At 39.5% G+C, this 22,334-nt stretch overlaps 1 protein-coding gene across 1 annotated transcript in view; it reads left to right on the top strand.

Moving 5' to 3' along the window:
- The window catches only part of LOC129248664 (homeotic protein spalt-major), a 76,142-nt gene that overhangs the window by 44,914 nt on the left and 8,894 nt on the right, over nucleotides 1-22,334 (top strand). Inside the window, exons 2-3 of the mRNA XM_054888296.1 lie at nucleotides 6,575-9,798; nucleotides 11,845-12,113. Of these exons, the coding sequence (XP_054744271.1) occupies nucleotides 6,750-9,798; nucleotides 11,845-12,113 (3,318 nt within the window). The 5' untranslated portion in view covers nucleotides 6,575-6,749. The remainder of the gene's footprint in view (nucleotides 1-6,574; nucleotides 9,799-11,844; nucleotides 12,114-22,334) is intronic.

Here is a 22,334-nt window from a genome sequence, read left to right as displayed (position 1 = left end):
ACAACTCTATACTTTTCCCACCATTGAATTCATTTTTAATGCAAAATTTAATACAAATCGTTGTTGCAAATTCAAATCCATTTTTAAAATTCTAAAATATCAAAAACACTAGCAGAGGTGCATTTACTCAAAATGGCTTAACTTTTACAAATGTCAAAGAATGGCGATAAAATTTGGGAAGGTAATATTAACCACAGATGTGGCAACTTATGTAAGAAAATATAACAAAACAAAACAAAAAAAAAAACAAACATAACTCAAATCAATTGACTTACAGCGTAACCTGGCGGTTGTTAAAAGAACTTTTTGATCAAGGTGGTACAGATATTTTATTACTAATAATATTGGGTAGTCGAAAAAGTGTTTTCGTATTTTGTCAATAGATGTCGTTGGAGTCATCTATCTCTAGTGTTACCAATCACCTTGTGTCATATCATATGGTGTTAGGAAGGTGACATTTTAAGCTTCATTTAACCAAAAAAAAATTAAATTCAGAGAAGTTGAAAAAAAGTTATAGCTGTTCAAAAATGAGTGAAAATAATGTAGAAATTCGCTATATTTTGAAAATTTTGTTTAGGGAGACGATGCTGTATCAGTTCGTGTAACACAACAATGGCTCGCTCTCTTCCGTTATGGAAATTTCGATGTGAAAGATGCACCTCGCTCCGGTCGACCTATCGTTGAAAAAGTCGATGAAATTATGGCAAAGATTGACCAGGACCGTCACATAAGCTGCCATGGCATCGGCAAGGCACTAAACATTCATCATCAAACGGTTTTAAACCATTTAAGAAAGGCTGGTTACAAAAAGAAGTTCGATGTTTGGGTACCACATGAATTGTCTGTGAAAAATTTAATGGACCGAATTAACGTCTGCGATTCTTTTCTGAAACGAAATGAAATCGAACCATTTCTGAAGCGAATGTTAACAGGAGACGAAAAGTGGATCAAATACGACAATAATGTGCGAAAAAGATCATGGTGCAAGGGTGGTGAAGCTCAACAAACGGTCGCAAAGCCAGGATTGACGCCTCGAAAGGTTATGCTGTGTGTTTGGTGGGATTGGAAAGGAATCATCCACTATGAGCTGCTCCAGCCTGCTCGAACGATTGATTCTACACTTTACTGCCAACAACTGATAAGATTGAAGCAAGCAATCGAAAAAAAACGGCCAGAACTGATCAGCAGAAAGGGCGTCGTCTTCCATCAGGTTAACGCTAGGCCACACACATCTTTGATGACTCGGTAAAAACTGGGAGAGCTTGGCTGGGAAGTTTTGATGCATCCACCATATAGCCCTCACCTTGCACCATCGGACTACCATTTGTTTCAGTCAATGCAGAACTCCCTTAATGGAGTAAAGTTGGCTTAAAGAGAAGTCTGTGAAAATTACTTGTCGCAGTTTTTCGCCGAGAAAACACAAAAGTTTTACACTGATGGAATAATGTCTCTAGAAGAAAAATGGCAAAAGGTGGTCGACCAAAATGGTACATATTTGGTTTAATAAAGTTCATTATAAATATAAAAAAAATGAGTTGAAGTTTGATTAGAAATACGAAAAGACTTTTTCGACTACCCAATATTATTATGAGAGAATTTATCACTGCACAATAAAATTTAGTATTTGCCTAGTTTTACTGATTTTTATTTCCCCCTTTAGTAAAACATGTTTTAGGCTGTTTCTGCTTCCTCCCTACAGAGCCTACAAGTTCAATTTGAGTATATTTCCATATTAATGACGTGATAGTTCAATCTATAAGTACAATGCCCTGTTAGGTTTCCAGTGATGATTCTGAAATTATTCTTATTTAAATCCATACAATTTTTAATTCGGTTTAGGTTAAAGCTATTTTTCATTGGTTTTGATAGCGATAAGCCCGGTAGATTGTTCCTGTATGATCGTCTTTGCTTTTCTTCTACTTCCTTTCTGGAACCAACAGGGAACTTCTTGTTGAAGAATTTCCGCTTATTTTGAAGATAAGAAAGAGTTGTGAGCTTTGATTACTGCATGGCTATCAGTAAGGATAGCTATGCTTTTGTTACTATAGTTGATTTCAAGTGTAAAGTGAACGTTTCCTTCCATTGCGTAGACTTCCGCTTGATTTCCTACTAGCATTCTTGCTTAGCGCTTCCGAGTATCTTTCGCTGGTCTGCTTACAACTATCCCCTTTCGCAAGCTCTTTTCTTGCCTATATTTCGTATTATTAATTTGATGGAATCATCATTATTAACTCAACAACCCATCCCACGCTTCAGTTTTCCAACAACGTATACCAAACAGCTCAGCGTCCCGTTCTACGCCATCCAACCATCTGAGTTTTGGTTTTCCTTTGCTTCTATTTCTTCTGCACGTACCCAGTTTCTTAATCCAAAAAATTTGTGAGGGATTCGAAATTGGTCCATAGTACCGACGAGTTGCGTTCGTATAATTTATCAAATGAAGCATTGAAGTCAAGAGACAAGTGAAATGTGGTTACGTTGTTTTGTTACGTTTTTTCAAGGATATGTCTTAAGGTAAAAAGTTGATATATAATGAAGTCTCGAGAGTTGAAAACAACCTGATAATTTATCTATCTATCTTATCAGCAAATGATCGCAGCCGGTCGTGCAATATGTTAGATAATATTTTATAGCAAATATTAAGGAGTGTTATCGGTCTACAGTTTTCACACTTCTTGTGGAGTGGACAGATTATTTCGACTTCCCATTGCTGTGGCACACGTTTCACCTGTCAAGGTTTCTTAAATACAGTGAATATTTCGCTCAGGATTGCTTGGTTTATATGTTTCAAAATATCTGAAGGTAATTTACTTACTCCTGCAGCCTTGTGATTTTTGAGGCAGGTTAGAGCCTTTTCAGATTCATCAAAATTTATTTGTTCTAAGTCTGAATCGCGTTCGGAATCGAGAGTTCAAATACATCCTCATGTTCGCTGCTTCCATTGAGATGCTCATCAAAGTACTTTTCCCATCAGTTTAGAATTTGATTGGTGCCAGTAAGTAGATTTCCTGTCCCTACAGTAGATCGTTCTAGGGTTGAATTTTTATCTGTCATTACTCATTTCTTTGTACAACTGACGCGAATTCCGAGTATCGTGATGTTGATCCGTGAATATTAATCGTGATTCACTTAAAGAAATTTCAAGTATTCTGAATTCCTTCTCGTGCATTTAGGCTACTGCAGTATAGAAGGTTTTTATATTAGCATTAATAATGGTAATTCATGATAAATCACACGCACTTTTTGTCTACAATTGACGCCAGTTATAACCAACCAAACGCAGAGTCACTAAACTCGAATGTCCTTTTGAACTTTCTAAGCGTCATTCACTTGAAATTAAAGCAGTAATGATCCACATATAACCAAAGCATATGCCCGCATAATATGCCAGTACATTTTGTAATCTAACAAAAGAAAACAAAAATGGCAACAAATATAAATAGCCGCTACCGCTAAGCGGTAAAAAATCATGCAACTAAAAACCTTAAATAAGCATTAAACATTTATGCATTTATTCTAATATGAAGTAATTCAAGTAGAGGCCTACATGGGCTTACACAGCCTACGTCTCAGTCGTTGTGTTGAATTCCGTCACAAATCTGGGTTTATCCTGCCAATTTATGACTGCCACCAGCGGCATACAACTAACTGCATTGCTGCAGTGTGGGTGGCAGCAGCGCCAAAATGTGCTTGCATGTATGTGTGTATTAGTGTGTGTGTAAATATAAATTCTCCTCATTATATATTCGCTGATACGCGAGCGACGAAAATCCGCAACAATTATTCCAAGTTACCACAGCACCGGTGGCAGCACAGATATCGCTGAGTTATTCCTTGCAATATATCAATAAATTACAGCCATCAACATTTGCAGCAATTGCTTCGAGATTGCAGGCGAAAAAATAAAGACCAAATGAAAATAAAATAAGAAATATGTGCAGAAAAGTAGACGCCTATCGAATTGGTACTACAACGTAAAGTACAAAAGTATCATTTACGAAATGACATTTATCGTACCCGGAAAACTTCAGCAAATGCGTGAAGTAATGATTGTTGGCGATGGCGCGATGAAAATTAAGAGGAAGGCTGAAGTATGGAACAAGTTTGAATCCGCTTTCAAAGTAATTTGTTTGCGATACTGAAATATAAGAATTTCTTATTATTGCAAAAGGGTTACCAGATGAAAGTGGAGCACTTAGATGGTATAACGAAATATACTGAACCATTTATAAATGAGAGTTTCTAGCACTAATTATACCATTACCACGAAATATTCAATAATAATGACGAGCTCCATAATCCCTTTGACTTCGCAGCGTTTATATGACATTTGTGACATTCCACCGCTAACTGTTGTTCCTAGAATGGCAAAAAGCTCGAGTTAGCCAGGAAAGGCATTGGGATATGATTTAAAGAATTGAGACTAGCAAGTAAGTCCTTCACCGATGACATCTGCCTCCTCCCTAACAAACTCACTGACATGCAAGCAAAGGCGGATAGACTAGTCACGCTGACACGCACTGTCGGACTGGAGGTCAACATCGCCAAGACCAAGGCTTTGAGAGTCATTCACAATAAACCACAATAAAGCAAGACCTATAATGGTTGACGGGTGTCCGGTGGAATTTGTCAAAGCCTTTTGCTACCTTGGCTGCACTATCACGACAGACGGCGGAGTAGATGAAGATGCCAACTGCTGGCTAAAACAAGCAAGGGCGGTGTCGGGTGAATGCCTACAGTATGGGCGAGTTCGCAAATCTCCAGGCGCACTAAACTGGGAATTGTTGTACGGAAGTGAAACATGGCTGGTCCGTAACACCATCAAACAGAAACTACAATCTTTCGTCAACAAATATCTCCACATCACCTCAAGAATATTGTGGCCGAAAACCATCCGTAACGACGCGCTGTAGAGTTAAACGAATGAGAAACCCATCCTAAGGCAAATCAAGTACAGTAAGTGATAACCTCCAGGAAACATCACGAGAATGCCAATAGATTGGTCCCGCAAGGGAGCAGAGATCGCGGTTAGCCAAAGAATATTTGGAGAAGAACGTTGTTGCGCCAACTAGCAGATGCCGACATCACATGGGACGGGGCAAAAACAAACACCCTGAACCATATGATACAGAAGAGTCCTATCGAGATTAAGAAAAAAAGCTGTGAAGATGAGAAGGAGACGAGATGGATTCAAGACTTCATGCGGCAATGTGTCGCGCCTCGAAAAAAGAGCGTCAGATATCGATGACGAGGACCTATCGGATATCGATGACGAGGACCACCATCTCAACGGAAAGACCGATTCTAAAACTGGTAACAAAAGTAGAACAGTTTTAGTAAAATGACATTTAGATCGTTGGAGGTTGGGACGTAGGAATGTGAAGCGTAAAGTTCTTCTAAAAAACTGAGCTTTTAAAAATTCAGGAGTATAGTCATATAGCCAAAAAGGTGGATGTTTGATCGAGCTTCTCCTCCTATTTGTGGTATGCGTCTTGATGTTGTTGCACAAATGGAGGGACCTACAGTTTTAAACCGACTCCGAACGGCAAATTATTTTTATAAGGAGCTTTTTCGTGGCAGAAATACACTCGGAAGTTTGACATTGCCTGCCGAGGGGCGATTGCTATTAGAAGAAACTTTTTTATCATTTGGTGTTTCTTGCACGGAGATTCGAACTTACCTCCGAATGGTAGTAATCACGCACCAATCAATGTAGGTAATATAAAATTATATATATATACACGCTCCCCAACTATCCCAGCACCACCTCTCCCCGCCCTCTCCCTGTATCCCATCGGTCTTTCTCTCCCGCTTCACCCCTCCACAATGGCATCACAAAGGATGAATTCTTCTTCGTCCAAGTGTGCCCATTCCCTGTGCAATCATATCAGCCTAACCTAACCTAAAGTATAGTCTAAATATGAGTCACAGAAGGCCATAAATAAAACAAAAATGTTCGGAATAACTCGACCGCAAGGTCATCCCGCGATTCCAAGGAAATTAACATTACAATCTCAAATATCTCGAAAATTAGATCTAAAAAATATCTTTGGGATCTCACCTTAAGCAAAAACTTCCTTATTTCTTACTCGGCTCAAAATCTACATTGAGTTTAAGAAAAAAAAAAACGAAAACTAAAATGCGAGTAAATTAAATTATACTCCAACTCGCCTAATTACATGCAAAATGTTTATTTATTCCATTCCCACATAAACTATTTATATATTCATTTAAAATGGAATAAAAAACTTATCATAAAGAATGAATATCATGTCTCTGTTGCGTGAACAAATGGCGGTGATTTTTTGGAAGCTGTCACCTACGACACTACCCGCGTACCTTGTCATGGTCGCCTCGGATTGGGGGCAAGCCTGAACAATATAAAAAATCGCACAAGAAATGCGCCACGTTAAACATTCAAAAAATAAACATATTATTGATGTGCATAAATGCCGACAGATATTAAATAAATTTATTGACGATATTTGTGTTGTTGACAAATTTTCCCGTATACGTTTAGCCCAATAAACAGCACTGATTATTCCATTACTCTTTGCTTTTATTTCTTTTCTAGGTAAATTTCGCTTGTTGTTCTCGGCTTTGAAGGCAGCCTAATCCAGGTCAAAACACCGACATTTATAGCAACCAATGCCGGCAGGAAACCTCGATCACACAAAACTAAATGCGATTTGTTGCTGGATACTTTGGTCACTGGTCACCGGTCATTGGTCAATTGTAACGCAAGGAGAATGTGTTCGATTTTTCATAATCGCATAAACTTTCGCGGTTTGCGCAGCAACTCGAGTGGCAGCAATAGTAGCGGCAGCAATATTAGTGAGAGCATTAGCAGTCTAACCAAAGAACTGGACGCAGATCGAAATAATAATGGCGGAGGCGTGGGCAACAGTGAGCTCAACGGCGGGGAAACGACGTTTCAGAATGACTGCAAAACGGAGAGCATTTTACCTTTGAAGAGCGCCACCTCCACGCCAGATAGTGCCTCTGACGAAAATATTGATCCACAGTGCAATATGCCTGCCGCCAACGAAGAGCTGGTGGGCGAGCGTAGCAGCGTAGAATGCGACAATGGCGAAGAGGAGCTTGAGGCGACGGGTGATAGCAATGAGGCGTTGGATTTGTCCGTGCTGCCGGGGAATCGACTGCCGGTTAGTGGTCATGTAGCATTGGAGGCTTTACAACACACCAAAGTGGCGGTGGCGCAATTTGCCGCCTCAGCGCTGAGTGGCGCACAAAATTATGGCGAAGCGATGAGCGAGCTGGCAATGGTACAGTCGACGATACTGAATGTGCAGCGGCAGCACCTCATGCAACTGCAGCTCATACAACACCTGCAGAGTCAGCTAAAGCGTGCAAGTGACGCTGAACAGCTGGACGATGAGCAAACCGATGAGTTAGAGCAGCAGCACTCCGTGTCAAAGAGGCGATTGCTGCAATCGCCACAGATGGAAACGGAGGAGAAGAAGCACGACAAAGTCGTGTCTAAAATGGAGCGACGGCATGCAATAGACAACACAAGCCCACACAGCGCAAGCGAAGGTGTCGAATCATTGAGACCACTGAGACCAGCGGCTACGTCAAAAGATGAGAATACAAAGACTGAAGAATCAACAAGTGCAATCGCGAGCTTGGACATGCAAGTGAGAAAGAGCGGAAGTACGAAGACGCTAAGCATGGGCAGTATAAGCCACGATACCGTTGTTACACCGCTGCCAAACTCCACCATCCACAACAACAATTACCAGCCTTTGATGTGTGACATTAGCTCCTCGCTCGCTTCCAGCATTATCACCAATCATGATCCACCACCTGCTCCCAATGAACCCAATTGCTTGGAGATGCTACAACGTCGCACTGAAGAGGTGCTTGATTCAGCCTCGCAAAGTCTGCATGCCTCTCATCTGCAGGACGAGTATGAGTATACGCAAAAGGATGCGCAGAGCAGGGGTGAAATATTTAAACATCGCTGCAAGTACTGTGGCAAGATTTTTGGCTCCTTTTCCGCATTGCAGATCCATCTACGCTCACATACTGGCGAGCGCCCTTTTCACTGTAATGTCTGTGGCAGTAAATTCACCACAAAAGGTAACCTGAAAGTCCACTATCAACGGCATACGCAAATATTTCCGCCAATGTTATTGGCGCCGGGACCGGGTGGCACAGTAGTAGAACAGTTTCCCGCATACGGCGCACCGATTGGTGGACCATTGGTCAGATTACCCGTGTCTAGCGAAGCAAAGGCAATAGGTGTTGAAGAGCCTGTGTTGAGTACACAAAAGGAAAAAGCCGAAGAGTTGACACACCAGTCAACGTCTAAACCAGTAACACAACCAGAGGAGACACACTCGCCTGATGAGACTCCGCAGGATTTAAGTAAGCCGCATCATTCACCTGAAAGACACGAAAATTCCGAGACCATAGCACCATGCATTTCGCCAAAGACGCCCTCGATAACGAAACAAATCGCCGAGACCAAACTTGATAAACCGGAACGCCCAACCAGCCACCATTCGCTACACGCACATCACCCGCCGAAACGCAGCAGTAGCACGCGGAAACGAAATTCTCGCGCCAACACGCCGCACTCCGGTGTCAGTGAATCACGTAAGTCACATGCACACGAAGAACGTGACCGTGAACGCGAACGAGACCGTGATAGGTTGGTGGAAGGTGGCGAATTTACGCCCAAATCTACATCGTCTCTACGCCGCTCATCATTGAGTCGCAACTCAAGTAACAGCGGCCTCGAGCCGCACATCTCCTCGGAATATTCGTTGGCGCAGATGGAACGCATTATTGATAAATCTTGGGAGGATCTAATCGAAATCGATACCACTTCAGAGACTTCGAAGCTGCAACAGCTGGTCGACAATATTGAGAACAAGCTAACCGATCCCAATCAGTGCATCTTCTGTCACAAGGTGATGTCATGCCGCAGCTCATTGCAAATGCATATACGCACACATACCGGCGAACGACCGTTCCGTTGTAAAATTTGCGGGCGTGCCTTTGCAACCAAGGGCAATCTGAAGGCGCACATGAGCATTCACAAGATCAAGCCACCGATGCGCAGCCAATTCAAGTGCCCTGTGTGCCATCAAAAGTTCTCGAATGGTGTGATACTGCAGCAACACATACGCATACATACCATAGATGACGGCAGTGGTGTCTTGGCTGGCTTGCCTGGTGTCGCCTTGAATGGTGGTGTACTCGGTACATTTTCACTGCCGCTAGGTGCGCTACCCGGCGCAGCTGGCAACGCGGAGGCAGTGGCGGAGCACAATGCTCGTATGAAAGCTCACATGGATGCAGCGATCGAGGATCAGAACTCGAACAAGTCTATGGGCACCTCGGATAATTTTGACTTCTCCACCACCTCCGATTATTCAGGCCAGCGTTCCGAATCATCACAAGGGGACTACGATGACTTCATGACTATGGATAGCACGGATGACTCGCGCGAGAATATGAATTCATTAACGCCTTTCGATCGTCGGCTGGTCGATGAATATGCTGACGAACGTGCACACGAGGGAGGAGAACGTGGCGAGAGCGGGGAGTTACCGAATCCAGTGGCTGCTATGGCGGCTGCGGCTGCTATGGATCTTTCGGCACGCGGTTTCCACACAAATGGCATGTCACAGAAGGCGCTGGAACAACTGCCCATGTTGGGAATGTCACCGAATTTTTTGCTAATGGCGGCGGCGCGCGAGGAGATGCAAATGTTGGGTGCGCATGCAAAGTTTCCGCTTTTGCCTTTTGGACCGCTCGGCTTTATGGGTAAGTGTAACGGAAGTTTTAAGGGGCGGCTGAAGTAGTAGATGGAAAGCGAGGTATTTATGTATAAGGAAGCAAAAAAGAAGAAACCAAACAGAGTCACATATTTAATGCGCAATTTAAAAAGGGGAAAACGCTAGCAGCTTTTCACACTTAATTTTTTATTGGCCTCGCTTTTTTCGGCTGCAATGACGCGCCTTATAGCTTCCCAGTGCGGCGCAGAAGGTCAACGGCGCTGAACTTGCGCTGTTGTAGAACAAGGAAAAGCAGTGTTCTTAATTAATGCGCGATCGTACTTAATTCTTCTGGCTTCCTTAACTTATTTCTTCTACACAATTTAAAAAAAAACAAAATATTTTTCATAGGCATCTCGCCTTTATACCAAACTTTTTTGTTCACGCTGTCACTTCGTTTCTTCTCAATACACTTCGCTTTACTGCCGTTCGCTCGTATTTCTTGTCAATGTGTCATTTATGCTCATGTCACATCTGCGCGAAAATGACAAAGACTTTTCGTCTGTACCCTTTGACCCAGCCAGCGTGCGGCGTGCTTGACAAGTGCCTAGCGCTGCCTGTGTGCGTGCTGACGGCATAATTCAATTTATAGTCGCGTAAATAGCTTTGTGCGCAAGAAATCACTTTGTTCACTTAAAGAGCGAAAAAATCGCGTTGTGGAGAAGGGATTTTGTGGTTCGCCCAGATTCGTTTGCGTTGACGCATGAATCAATCGCTGGTTCTTTTGGTGGCGCTATTTTGGTGTGCTTTCGCTTACTAACAAGAAACATAAGAGATCATACGCGCACAAAGTGTTTGTGTGTACGAATGTTTTCATTTAACTAAGTATAATTAGAACATGTGTGCGACATACATACAAACATATGTCCGAAGTACTCGTACGTTTATCTCATTCCACATTATAGCATTGCCTCGCTTGCTATTTCTCATTTATCCGATTTCATGTCAGAACTCTTTTTCGATGAACAAAATTTATGGTCACTGAAATCATTTATAAGTGAAATGAATGCTTAAAGATTTCTAAGAGTAGAGGAATCATTTTCTTGCTCAAGGCTGAGTTGTTCATTGTAGTAAAATACCAAGTTCTTAGAAAATAAGTACAGTTGCTCAAGAAAATGTTTTGCCATATAAAAATATTCGAGACATTTGCACTTCTTTAAGTAAAAGTTTTTGAATTTGCAGAGTCTTTTAGAGTTATTTCATTAACTTCTTCTTCTTCTTCTTAATTGGCGCGATAACCGCGACTCTTGTGACTGATTTTTTGACAAGAAATCGTATTTTAGCCATCAATCACTCACCGTATTCGCCTGATATGGTCCCCTGTAATTTCTACCTCTTCGGAAAATTGCATTTTGTCATGACAGGAAAACGTTTTGCATCCATAGAGGCCATGCAAAAGACTTGCACCGACGTCCTGAAACACATTCCGGTCAATGACCTGAAACACTCTTTCGAAAAGGTTTTAGATCGCGCAAAACAGTGGAACGAGGCTTATCGAGGTATATCGGCGACTATTTTAAATAAATAAACTCGAAGTCATCAGAACAAAGCTCCTGTCGTTTCTTTTTAGCTCAGTATTGTCTTGTCAGTTTTGGAATTCACCTTGTAAATATATGTACAATTTTTGTACAAAAGCTATAACAAAATCTACAGTGCAAATAATAACTTAAAAATCAAGTCTTAGTTTCATAAATGAAATCCACGTTCATAGCACCCACGTCAATGCACCTGAAAGATACTGACATTTTTATTGATAGCAAAAGTGCCAAGATATTAAAGTTAAGCGCCTCACAAGTTCAAAGTTTTCTTATGCTCAATAATTTAAAAGTGAAGTTTTACTATATTTAGTTAATCGCTCGAGATTGAAGGTATGCCAGCTTAGGAGTGCAAGTCTCTGGATTGCTAATATTTTCAAACTATGCTTTTGCTTTATTAAATACTTAAACTTACCATTCTATTTGATATGGTTTGAGCTTACATTTATTGTTAATTAAATCGTCTCTATTGTTTCGCTTCTCTCCACACCCCCTCCTAGGTTTACATCCCCAAACGCATTTATGCAATGTGTGTTACAAGATATTTCCCAACCCAGCAGCTCTCGAGCGCCACACACATAGCGAACATACCAAAGATGTTGCTAATAACATAACAACAACTACAACAACCATAGGGACAACGATAGCAACTACTACAGCAGCTAGCAGCAATAACAACAGCAATGCAACCACGACAAGTGGCGCAGTTACGGCGAATAATACAAGTCGTTCTACGAATTGTGATAGGACATCACCATACAATGCGAAGGTGAGTAGGAAAGGTGGGAAAGAATTAAACTGGGAAACATGTGAATATATGAAGCAGTAAATGTGTGCGTGTGTGTGTGCTAGGTTATTAAGTGTGGAGCGCGTGCAAGTGGGGCCAACTAATGTAACTCATAAATTTCGCAATATTTCATACTAATTACCCTAGGCTAAATGTATGTGTACTCGTAGAGATGTAGATATGCATACATATACGCACATACCCAGCAGGGAAAAGAAAAACACTGCAGTTGAATATTCGCAGCTATCGGACACAAAAAAATATTAATACGAAATTTATTTGAGACTAATTTTATTTTCTCAAATTGGCTACTTTTTTCTTTACACGTTGTTTTTTTTTAAGAATTTATTAATTAAAAAACAAAAAAATTACTTACGGTGTAAACTTGAACCTATTTTTGAATGTTTAACCAATTACCGTTGGTTAGTTGGCTGGTGGTGATCCTCTAAGAATCCAATTTGCGCTTGCGCCGTATTCTGATGCCACATCCTCGCTACCAATAAGTTATATGGGTTATTCCTTCACGACTTTATCCAGTCTGTGCGATTGAGAAACCTTATAAGGGGGCTTACGTCTATTCCAGCTGCTCTTCGAGGTATTCAAAAAACGGTTTGGCAAGGGTTAACAGCCTCGCCTTCCATAGAGCATAGCATTCACAGAGGAAGTGGAACACATTTCGCTTTTTATCCGGTTGATTACAACTATGGCAGTATAAATTGTAAGCGATACCCATTTTGGTTGTTTGCTATCCCATGGGCCAGAGGCCAGTTATTACTGTCGTAAACCTACAGGGATTCCTTCGATTCATATTTATCAATGTTGAAGTTTGTTTGTGGTTGTAGATGGAACATAGCATTCTGCTAATTTTGTATGCCGTCTGATCTCTCCACCTGCAATTCACAATTCGTAGGTATTTTGAGGAAATTGCATTCTTGACTGCATCCAGTAGTGTGAATACCGATCCTGGAAGATTGTTATTCATGGCAGATGCCACTCTTGCCAGTTCGTCTGCTGTTTAGTATCCTTCATTGTTCTGATGTTCCAGAACCCAGAACAAGGTAGCGTCAAGGTTTCCGCTCAAGGTGGTAAGGCTATTCCTGCTTTATTTCACCAGCTTAGAAGTTTTTGTCGCCGAATCAAGTGCTTGGATTGCTGCTTGGCCACCCAATTAACGTTCCTGAAAAAAGTTTCATTTATTTTTACACTTTTCATATGAAGCAGAGTGTTTTAAAATATCGGCTCGATGTTTTTTTTTACATTTTAAACAAACATTAAACATTAAAACATTTTAAACTGATTATTTTTATTTTATTTTATAATTGGCGCGTACACCCTTTCTGGGTGTTTGGCCGAGCTCCTCCTCCTTTTTGTGTCGTGCGTCTTGATGTTGTTCCACAAATGGAGCGCCCTACAGTTTCAAGCCGACTCCGAACGGCAGATATTTTTTATGGGATGCTTTTTCATAGCAGAAATACACTCGGAGGTTTGCTATTGCCTTCCGAGGGGCGACCGCTATTAGAAAAAACTTTTTTCTTCATTTTGGTCTTTCACAAAGAGTCGAACTTGAATTCCGAATGATGGTCACGCACCAACCTATTCGGCAATGGCGACCGCCATATTAGACATATTAAACGAGTGTATTTCTGTCATGAAAGAACTCCTCATAAAAAAGCATCTGCCATTCGAAGGCGGTATAAAGCCAGAAGTCCCTACATTTGTGGAAAAACAGCAAGCCTTACACAGCAACTAGGAAGCGGAGCTCCGCCAAACAGCAAACATAGGGTGTAGCGCCAATTAATATAATTGGTGCCGGCGGCAGTCGAAAAGTCGACCTAAATTTTGCTTGATTTCATCAAAGTTCATGTGATAAGAAATTAAACAGAGTCCCTTGCTTTACCTTATAAATACCAACAAATAACTCTCGAAAAGTTTCTAATACGAGGGAAAAGTTTGAAGAATGTCGGTCTGGGCTTTGTTATGTTTGGTATTGAAATTAGATGAGATAGGAGAATAATCGTGAATATTTGTAGTTAGCCCCACGTTAGATACTTTTTTACAAGTCCCATTTAAGATTGCTCGAGGTTGACAATACGACCAGTAACAGGTCTTATTGCAAGTAGTAGGTTTTATCCAACTTCAATTGAACTATACCCTCCTGTAAATATATAATCAGCATAATAATTATCTCGGCAATAATCAAGACTCTGTGTAGGAGCGAGGATTGTTTGGAATTACTAAGCTCAATATGCAATTTTTTATTTTCGATAAAATATGCCAATTTTGATTTCAAACCCTGGTAGCGATCCATAAAAATTGTTTTAAAACTTTGTAATTTCCGTTGATTCATTTATTTTGTACACACAATATGAGATTTAAATGTGTATGTGAGGTGCCATACCTCCTTTTCCAATACCCAAAATGCTTTTCGCCTTACACACTTAAGGAGGCATTCATATTTTATTCAACTGCATGAAATTTCAGTACCTTAGCGTAAGCGGTTCCAGAGAAATGCTATGAGAGGTCTTATGCCCCCTTTTCCGATACCTACCACTTTTCGCCATAAATATGATGCAAAAAATTTATGTCTTCGTGCCAAGTTTCAATTTCTTAGCTCAACTGGTTTTAGAGATTTATCGGTTCTCACTTTTCGGTCTATATATCAAAGTCAAAGCCCTCTATATATCGGAGTTAATTTTTCTGGAGTAAAATCAGGAAAACGATACACTCAAAACGGGGTATACATATTTTTGTGTGACGTATTTATATAATGACTAGCAAACCTGGCCCGTTTCGCTGGGCGCACTAAAATAGAATAGATATGGTTTAGAATAGAAAAGATATGGTTTTCATATTATCTATTTCTTTATTCTTTATTCAAGCGCTTTGGCATAAACAATATTTTTGGTTTTTCTATTTGTTTTTGAGTAAATATAATATAAAATATAAATTGAAAATCAGGAAAAAAGAAGATTGTTTTTAAATTGCAAATGAACGCAAATGAATAACTAAGAAACAATCGTCTTTTTTCCTGATCATCCATGAATTTTTCGTTTCAATTTATATGTTTTATTAAGCATTGGAGCTTTTTTAACCATTATCCATTTATATTTTTCTAAAAAAAAAACGAAACAAATTTGTTTTTCCACGAACACATAATTTCATTTGGAAATTCGGATTTCACATTAAATTCTCAAATTTCGTAAGAATTTATTCACTGTTCCAAAATCCACTCCAAAAAAATTCACAAAAAATGTTTACACTTTGCACTTGCGTCTTCTCCTTATGGCGTCCAAATCAGAAAGAAATATTGACACATTGTAACTCACACTGTCAATTTGACAGTTCATTTCCGCCCCAAGCGTTAAAAAAGTAAACGACATTATGGCTGGTTCAAAAGAACGCTGTACGCGTTGCCAGTATTCCGAATTACAACCAAACTTTACGAAACCCATTTTCAATACTTACTTAACAATGTGTGTAAGTTTGGTTTAATTCGGTGCAAAGACATGGCGGGTCCACGTTTTGGCATATATTTCGAGACCCTAGTCATCAATAGGTATGAAAATTACTCCGTATTAAAGCACTTATCAACAGCTTTCATTTGATACCCATATTGTACATACACAACCAAAGGTTACCCGGGTCCACGTTTTGACCTTTATCTCGAGACCCCAGTAACGGAGCGGCATGAAAAATACTCTCTACTAAAGCATTCACCAACAGCTTCAATCTGATATCCATATTGTACAAACACATTCTAGGGTCCACGTTTTGGTCTCTATCTCGAGACCCTAGTCACGGAGCGGCATGAAAAATACTCTGAACTAAAGCATTCACCAACAGCTTCCATTTGATACCCATATTGTACATACACGTCCGAAAGTTACCCGGGTCCACGTTTTGACCTATATCTTTATTCGAATTTTTCTCACCTTTTAAACCTTCCCTAGACCTCCACGAATAATTCAAGACCAAGATAAGATAAATCCGTTCAGCCGTTCTCGAGTTTTAGCGAGACTAACGAACAGCAATTCATTTTTATATATATAGATGATGATTATTACTGAACTAGAATTGGACTAGAATGCACTGGTATTTTGCTGATTCGTGGCCGGACAGTTTGCTTTTCATGGGGCATCGCCATATTGAGCATATCACTTGCTAACATGGAAAACAGTCAGAATAAGATAAAAAGACGAAGTGGTCGAGCAGCTAAGTAAACTTGTAGCATCCTAGCTCACAACTGAATGGTCTTTACTTGTAGACATGGTGGACATTTAAATGACGTCATATTTCACATATAAATAATTGTTCAGAGCCATATTTTGAATAAAAATAGTGAAACCTGAAAGAATCACAATTTTTAAATGCTTCATTTTACACCAACATCTAGTCGCGTCTTTTGAAAGAGTCTTTAGTATTTTTTCCTACAGGGCAACTACATATGAGCTTTGCCTTGCGTTGGCTTATGTTCATTTCAATTCAATTGCAGCCTCATATAATTCATGTGAATATTAACAAATGACAGCTGACATCAAGCCGGCCTAACGTCATTATTTGCCAGCAAATGAACTGACATACGAAAATACATACAAACGTGGTTTTGTTGCTATTAGCGTTTTTTTTTTCTTTTTTTTTTAATGGGGACTTTTTCTGCAGTTTGCTTCGTATATAATAAACTTTTTTACGTATAATTAATGAAAATGTTCTATTCGGCTCGTGGATACACATATCGCACACCCTCTTCAAGGGTGGCTTAACTCAAAATTTTTAATAATTAAGAAAACGCAAAATACTGCGGTTGTCCTAATAAAATAAATATTCATTTTGGGCATCGATGCCTAGACATATTGATTGGCTCGTGCCATTCGATTTTGTTCAATGATTTGGACATGAGATGGGTCGCCACAAAATTCGTACCAAAACTGCTCAATTTCGACGTATAGCATCGCATGAACATTGCTAATGAGATATTGAACTCTGTACGCGACGACCCAAATTTACTCCAGAGGGTCATAACTGGTGACGAATCATGGGCTTATGGCTCTGACGTGAAAACCAAAGCAAAAATCGTCTCAATAGAAGTTGCCGCATTATTCAAGACCGAAAAAAGCGCGCCAAGTTCGGTCGAATGTAAAAGTTTTGCTTACCGTTTTCCTCGATTACAGGGGCGTTGTGCATCATGAGTTCTTGCCACAGGGTAAAACGGTCAATAAAGAATATTACCTGTAAGTTATGCGCAATTTGCGCGAAGCAATCCGCCAGAAATGCCCGGATTTGTGGAAGAACAAAAATTGGCTCTTGCATCACGATAACGCCCCTGCTCACAGCTCGTTGGTTATGCGCGACTTTTTGGCCAAAAAGAACACACTAATGATGCCACAGCCACCGTCTTCCCCAGATCTGGCGCCTGTGACTTTTTCTTGTTCCCGAAACTGAGGAGGCCCATGAAAGGACGACGCTACGCTACGATTGACGAGATAAAGACGGCATCGAAGGAGGGGCTGAACAAGAACATTTTTTGAAGTGCTTCGAAGATTGGAAAAAACGTTGGCACAAGTACATAATATATCATAGGTATTAATATGAAGGAAGGGGACAAACTAGATATAAATGAATAAATAAATAAGTTTTGAAAAAAAAACACAATATTCGCGATACTTTTTGAACACACTTCGTAGGTCTCTTGGCAGGAAATATAATGGGAGAGATTCTTAAAAATGAACCTTATACAAAGTTTTATAATACTTCTTTAGATGCTTCCAAATTTCACGTTTTGGATCCTTCACCTAAAAAGAGAAGATCAAAAATATACAGAAATATAAAACTACTTCCATTATACGCCACCGCCAGAACAGAAACTGAAAAAAACAAAACCATGCATCCCGCGAGTTTTTCAGAAACATTTTAAGCATCTGAAAACACCGAAATGATAAAAATCGATTACTTATTTTAAAGTATTTAATAAACATTCATGAATTATTTCATTAAAGTTATTGTTTTACATTCGCAAAAGACGCATACTTATTACAAGATGTCTACTATAGAGAAAAGGTCTAGCTCCATCTGATACCACTAAGAGGTGCATGTGGTGCCTTTCAGCCAGACAAGTCAACCTAACCTAAACCTATTTTTTCTAAGAAAACTTACAGTACTTTATTGCTTTCAGCAAATTTATTGAGTTAGTTTTGAAAATTTCCTAAGTCAATTCCAGCTTTAAAAACAACATTTTTTTTCGTGTAAAATTCTCACACAAATTTCATACTCTTAATAAATTTCGGTAAATTAAGACTAATGAAATTCTAAATAAAAAGGTCGCATAATGTAAAAGACTTTTTTAATTTATTCAAATACAATTCATTAAATACCTCGAAACAGGAAATATTTGACTTAGATCTCTTTCATAATTATGTGCACAAATGAACTCCAGTATCTGGCATGGCGAGGAGCTGAGTGCATAAAAGGGGTATCATTGCCACTGTACACCTTTCTCTGATCTATTTATAGCTGTTTATTATAACAGTAATTTCATCTTAACATTTTCTCTTTATTGGTTTTTCTCTCCGCACATAATTGTTCCTTGTTTTGTCAGCAGTTTAGCCGCAAAAGGGTATTCGTGGCATTTTATTAGACAAACTTGACGGTTTATGATTTTCCATTTCAGCTTTGTCACAAATATGGAGGTTGCATCAAAGTATGAGTGGATTATTAATTCCAATTTGTAGCTGCGAATCAGTTTTTCTGTTCTCTTTCAAGCTCAGCTGGTCCAATTAGGTGTACATTTTTTTTTCTATGTGCATACAAATATATGGGCATACACTGCCATTCACTTGATTCGGGGGACTATTTTAGAAATCAATAGAGAGATAATTGAAGCATAGGATTGTGTTGACATCTTTTCAGAGATTTATCATTTGGCAATAACTAACAATGGAAAAGTGCCGTTTGGTTTGGTAGGTGCTTTTTTCCGAATTCTAGCTAAAATATATGCGCCAACTGAATAGGGAAATTGATAGATAATTGTGGGCAAGTGCATTATCTTCACTTAAAAGAAAGTATTTGAAAGTGCTTTTCTTCAAATTGAAAATGTGAACAATTAAATTCAAGTTGAAAGTGAATCGCCAGTTGTTTATACGAGGGGTCCACCAAAAGGTGGGCAAATTTATGATCGCTTAAGGTTAAAAAAAATCCATAAACGGTATTCGGTAATCTGCATGCTGGCTGATATTCTTTAGAAAACTCGGTAAGAATAGAAACGAGAAGGCGTAAAGTTACAGATAAAACGTCAGTAGAAATTACACTACCAAAGCAACAAGAAATTCGCCTTGCATTTCTTTACGGCTTTCGGCGTCAACTTTAAATTAATTTCAAGCTGCCAATAAAAAAAAAAACCCAGGGTCTTTTAAGACCATTTGAAAATGCTGTCAGAGATTTCGAGGAACGATGTTGCTTGGACCGATAGGACAGTCAACTTTTTCCGTCCACGAGGTAAGTGTGTTACTAGTGAAGAAAGTCCACCAAAGGGACCTGATTGCAATGACAGCATTGCGAATATTGCGTAATGGTTTATACAACCACTGATGATCGGTCCAACGAATTTCGGGAATGAGCGTCAGAAAGAAGCTAGAGCTTGTTTTGCTTACTACTTTCTAAGAAACTTCAAAAACAGAAAGTCTAGATCAAATATTTTTACACAAAGCAAACTTAAAACAAAATTTTATAAATAAAGTCGAAATAAACTTATATTTAAATAAAGGAATAGTGAGACATATAAATAGGAACGTACTAGATGAGGATTAATAGTAGAAATTAGAGAGACAAACTACCCCTTTGTAGTTACTCCTACTGATCACATCATAGGCTGATTCAGGAATTGAGTTCCATAGCCTCACCACGTTAATGAACGGATAATCAGAGTTTTGTGTCTATTAGATCTCATCAATCTAAATGTTTCGTAAAAGTATTTGGGAGTTTTGAATTCAATTTGTTTATACAGAAATATTAAATTTCTAGTCGCAAGATAATAAAAAATTCTGCACCCTATATCCTGTTACTAATGGGCAATACATATGACTTGGCCGCATTTAGGCTAAGACAATTATCATGGATCCATTACGGAATTGCAGATAGGTATCTATTAATTTTAAAATACAAATCTTCAACTAGACAAACTCTGCTGGAGAAATATAGAGTATGGGAATAAGCTTGCGTCCTTTCTTGGCCAAAGGTACGAATTATTTATACAATTAAATATTACTTGATGTTATGTGAAGTATGTGCCATTGGAAGCTACAACTTCACTCCATCTTTCAGGCACCATACCGTTGCTTTGACGAAAAATTCGAGGTCTTTAGAGCCAGTTTGCGATGCTCTCGTAAGAAGTGAACCGCTCTCCAATAAGAGCTGACTGCATTAATTGGAACAGATGGTAATCCTAAGGTGCAATACCTGGGAAATACGGCTGGTGGGGCAAGAGTTCCCAATTCTATTCCATCTGGACCGATTTAGCAACAGAAAAATCAGTTTGTCATGTCTACCGTCCCGTTCTTCTTTGAGAATTCGATTCCAACGCATTAGCTGCAGTCGGTAACGATCGCCAGTAATCGTTTCAGGTGGTTTAAAGAGTTCATAATATATGACAGAAAACCTTTTATTTTCTGCCTTTCAAGAAGTATCTCACACGTCACCAAACGTCTCTCGATATCCCCCTCCTTCAATTGATATGGCGCCCAGTTACCTGCTTTCTGGACCATTCCCATCGCGTGCAAACGTTTACCGACGGTTGATCTGTCAACATCCAACTCTTTAGACTTATCACCCAGGATTCCACATGCGTCTTTATCCAATAATTATTGTAGTTGAGTATCTTTGAATTTATTCGGTGCCCCTTCGCGATCTTTATCACTCACGTCGAAATTGCCCCTTTGGAAGCGTCGAAACCACTCTTAACAAGTTGTATAGGATGGAGCGTGATTACCTTAAATATTGATCAATAAACGGCACATTTCAACTGCATTTTTCTTTACAAGGTAATGAAGCATGACTTCCTGCAAATGCTGTTTTTTTGGGACGGACGTAGACATTTTTGACGTCAGATAAAAAAGTACCTTTACGCTTCAAATGAATTTCATCTACTGTAATCGAGACCTCACATATACACCTTTAAATCACCAGTATATTACTAGAACGAACACAAAAATAGTATCAGCAGCGACACCTCTTTTACGAGAGTGGAAACTTATTCCTTATTCCCATACCCAATACAATACAATTGAATAGCATAAGCGTAAGCATGGACATTCTGCCATGAAAAAGCTCCTCATAAAAATATCTGCCGTTCGGAGTCGGCTTAAAACTGTACTTCCCTCAATTTGTGGAACAACATCAAGACGCACACCACAAATAGGAACAACAATTATATATATATTAGGGCGGGTCGATGTAAAAATCGCTCATTGCTCTGTGAAAATCGTATTCTAGGGATCAAAATAAGAAACTTTGCCCAAGGAACTATACCTCTTTAACGAATTCTGATGTCCCCCAATTTGGGTGGAACGAAAAATCCCACTTTGACTCATTTAGAGTGTTCCAATCGAGCTCAAATGTATGACCGACCCCCACTAACTTTGGACGGCCGATCCACCCATGCCAGTGGCACACCCCCTGGAACTCCTCTGGGGAGTTCCCCATACAATCATTTCAAAATATCACCATTTTTGAGAAAAGAAACTAAAAAGTTCGACCCAAATTGGGGGACATCAGAATTCGTTTTAGATGTGTGGTTCCTTTGGCAAAGTTTCTTATTTTGATCCCTAGAATATGATTTTCACAAAGGAATGGGCGATTTTTTTGCCTCCCCACAAATCGACCCGGCCTAATATATACATATATATATAAGCATGGACATTGGCGTACTGACACATGAAGAATAGTATATCATTCATAAAAATATTAAACAAAAGGGGACCGAGGACGGAATCTTGCGGCACACCAGAGCCAACAAAACAAGAGGTGGAGGATCCAGCCATGCACAATACCTTTTGAGTTCTTCTTGAAAGGTAGCTGACCATAAGCTTGACTAAATTTTCAGAAAATCCATAAAAGTGTTTAAGATTTTTGCAACAAATATCATAGCTTACGGAACCAACTGTCTTAGAGAAATCCAGAATCAATCTTTATCCTCATGTCATAAAGTATTTTTAT

Source organism: Anastrepha obliqua, chromosome 5 (genome assembly GCF_027943255.1).
Source record: "Anastrepha obliqua isolate idAnaObli1 chromosome 5, idAnaObli1_1.0, whole genome shotgun sequence".
Taxonomy (NCBI): Eukaryota; Metazoa; Arthropoda; class Insecta; order Diptera; family Tephritidae; genus Anastrepha; species Anastrepha obliqua.
The sequence above is the reverse complement of the archived record's forward strand: the minus strand, read 5'-3'. Positions and strand labels throughout refer to the sequence as shown.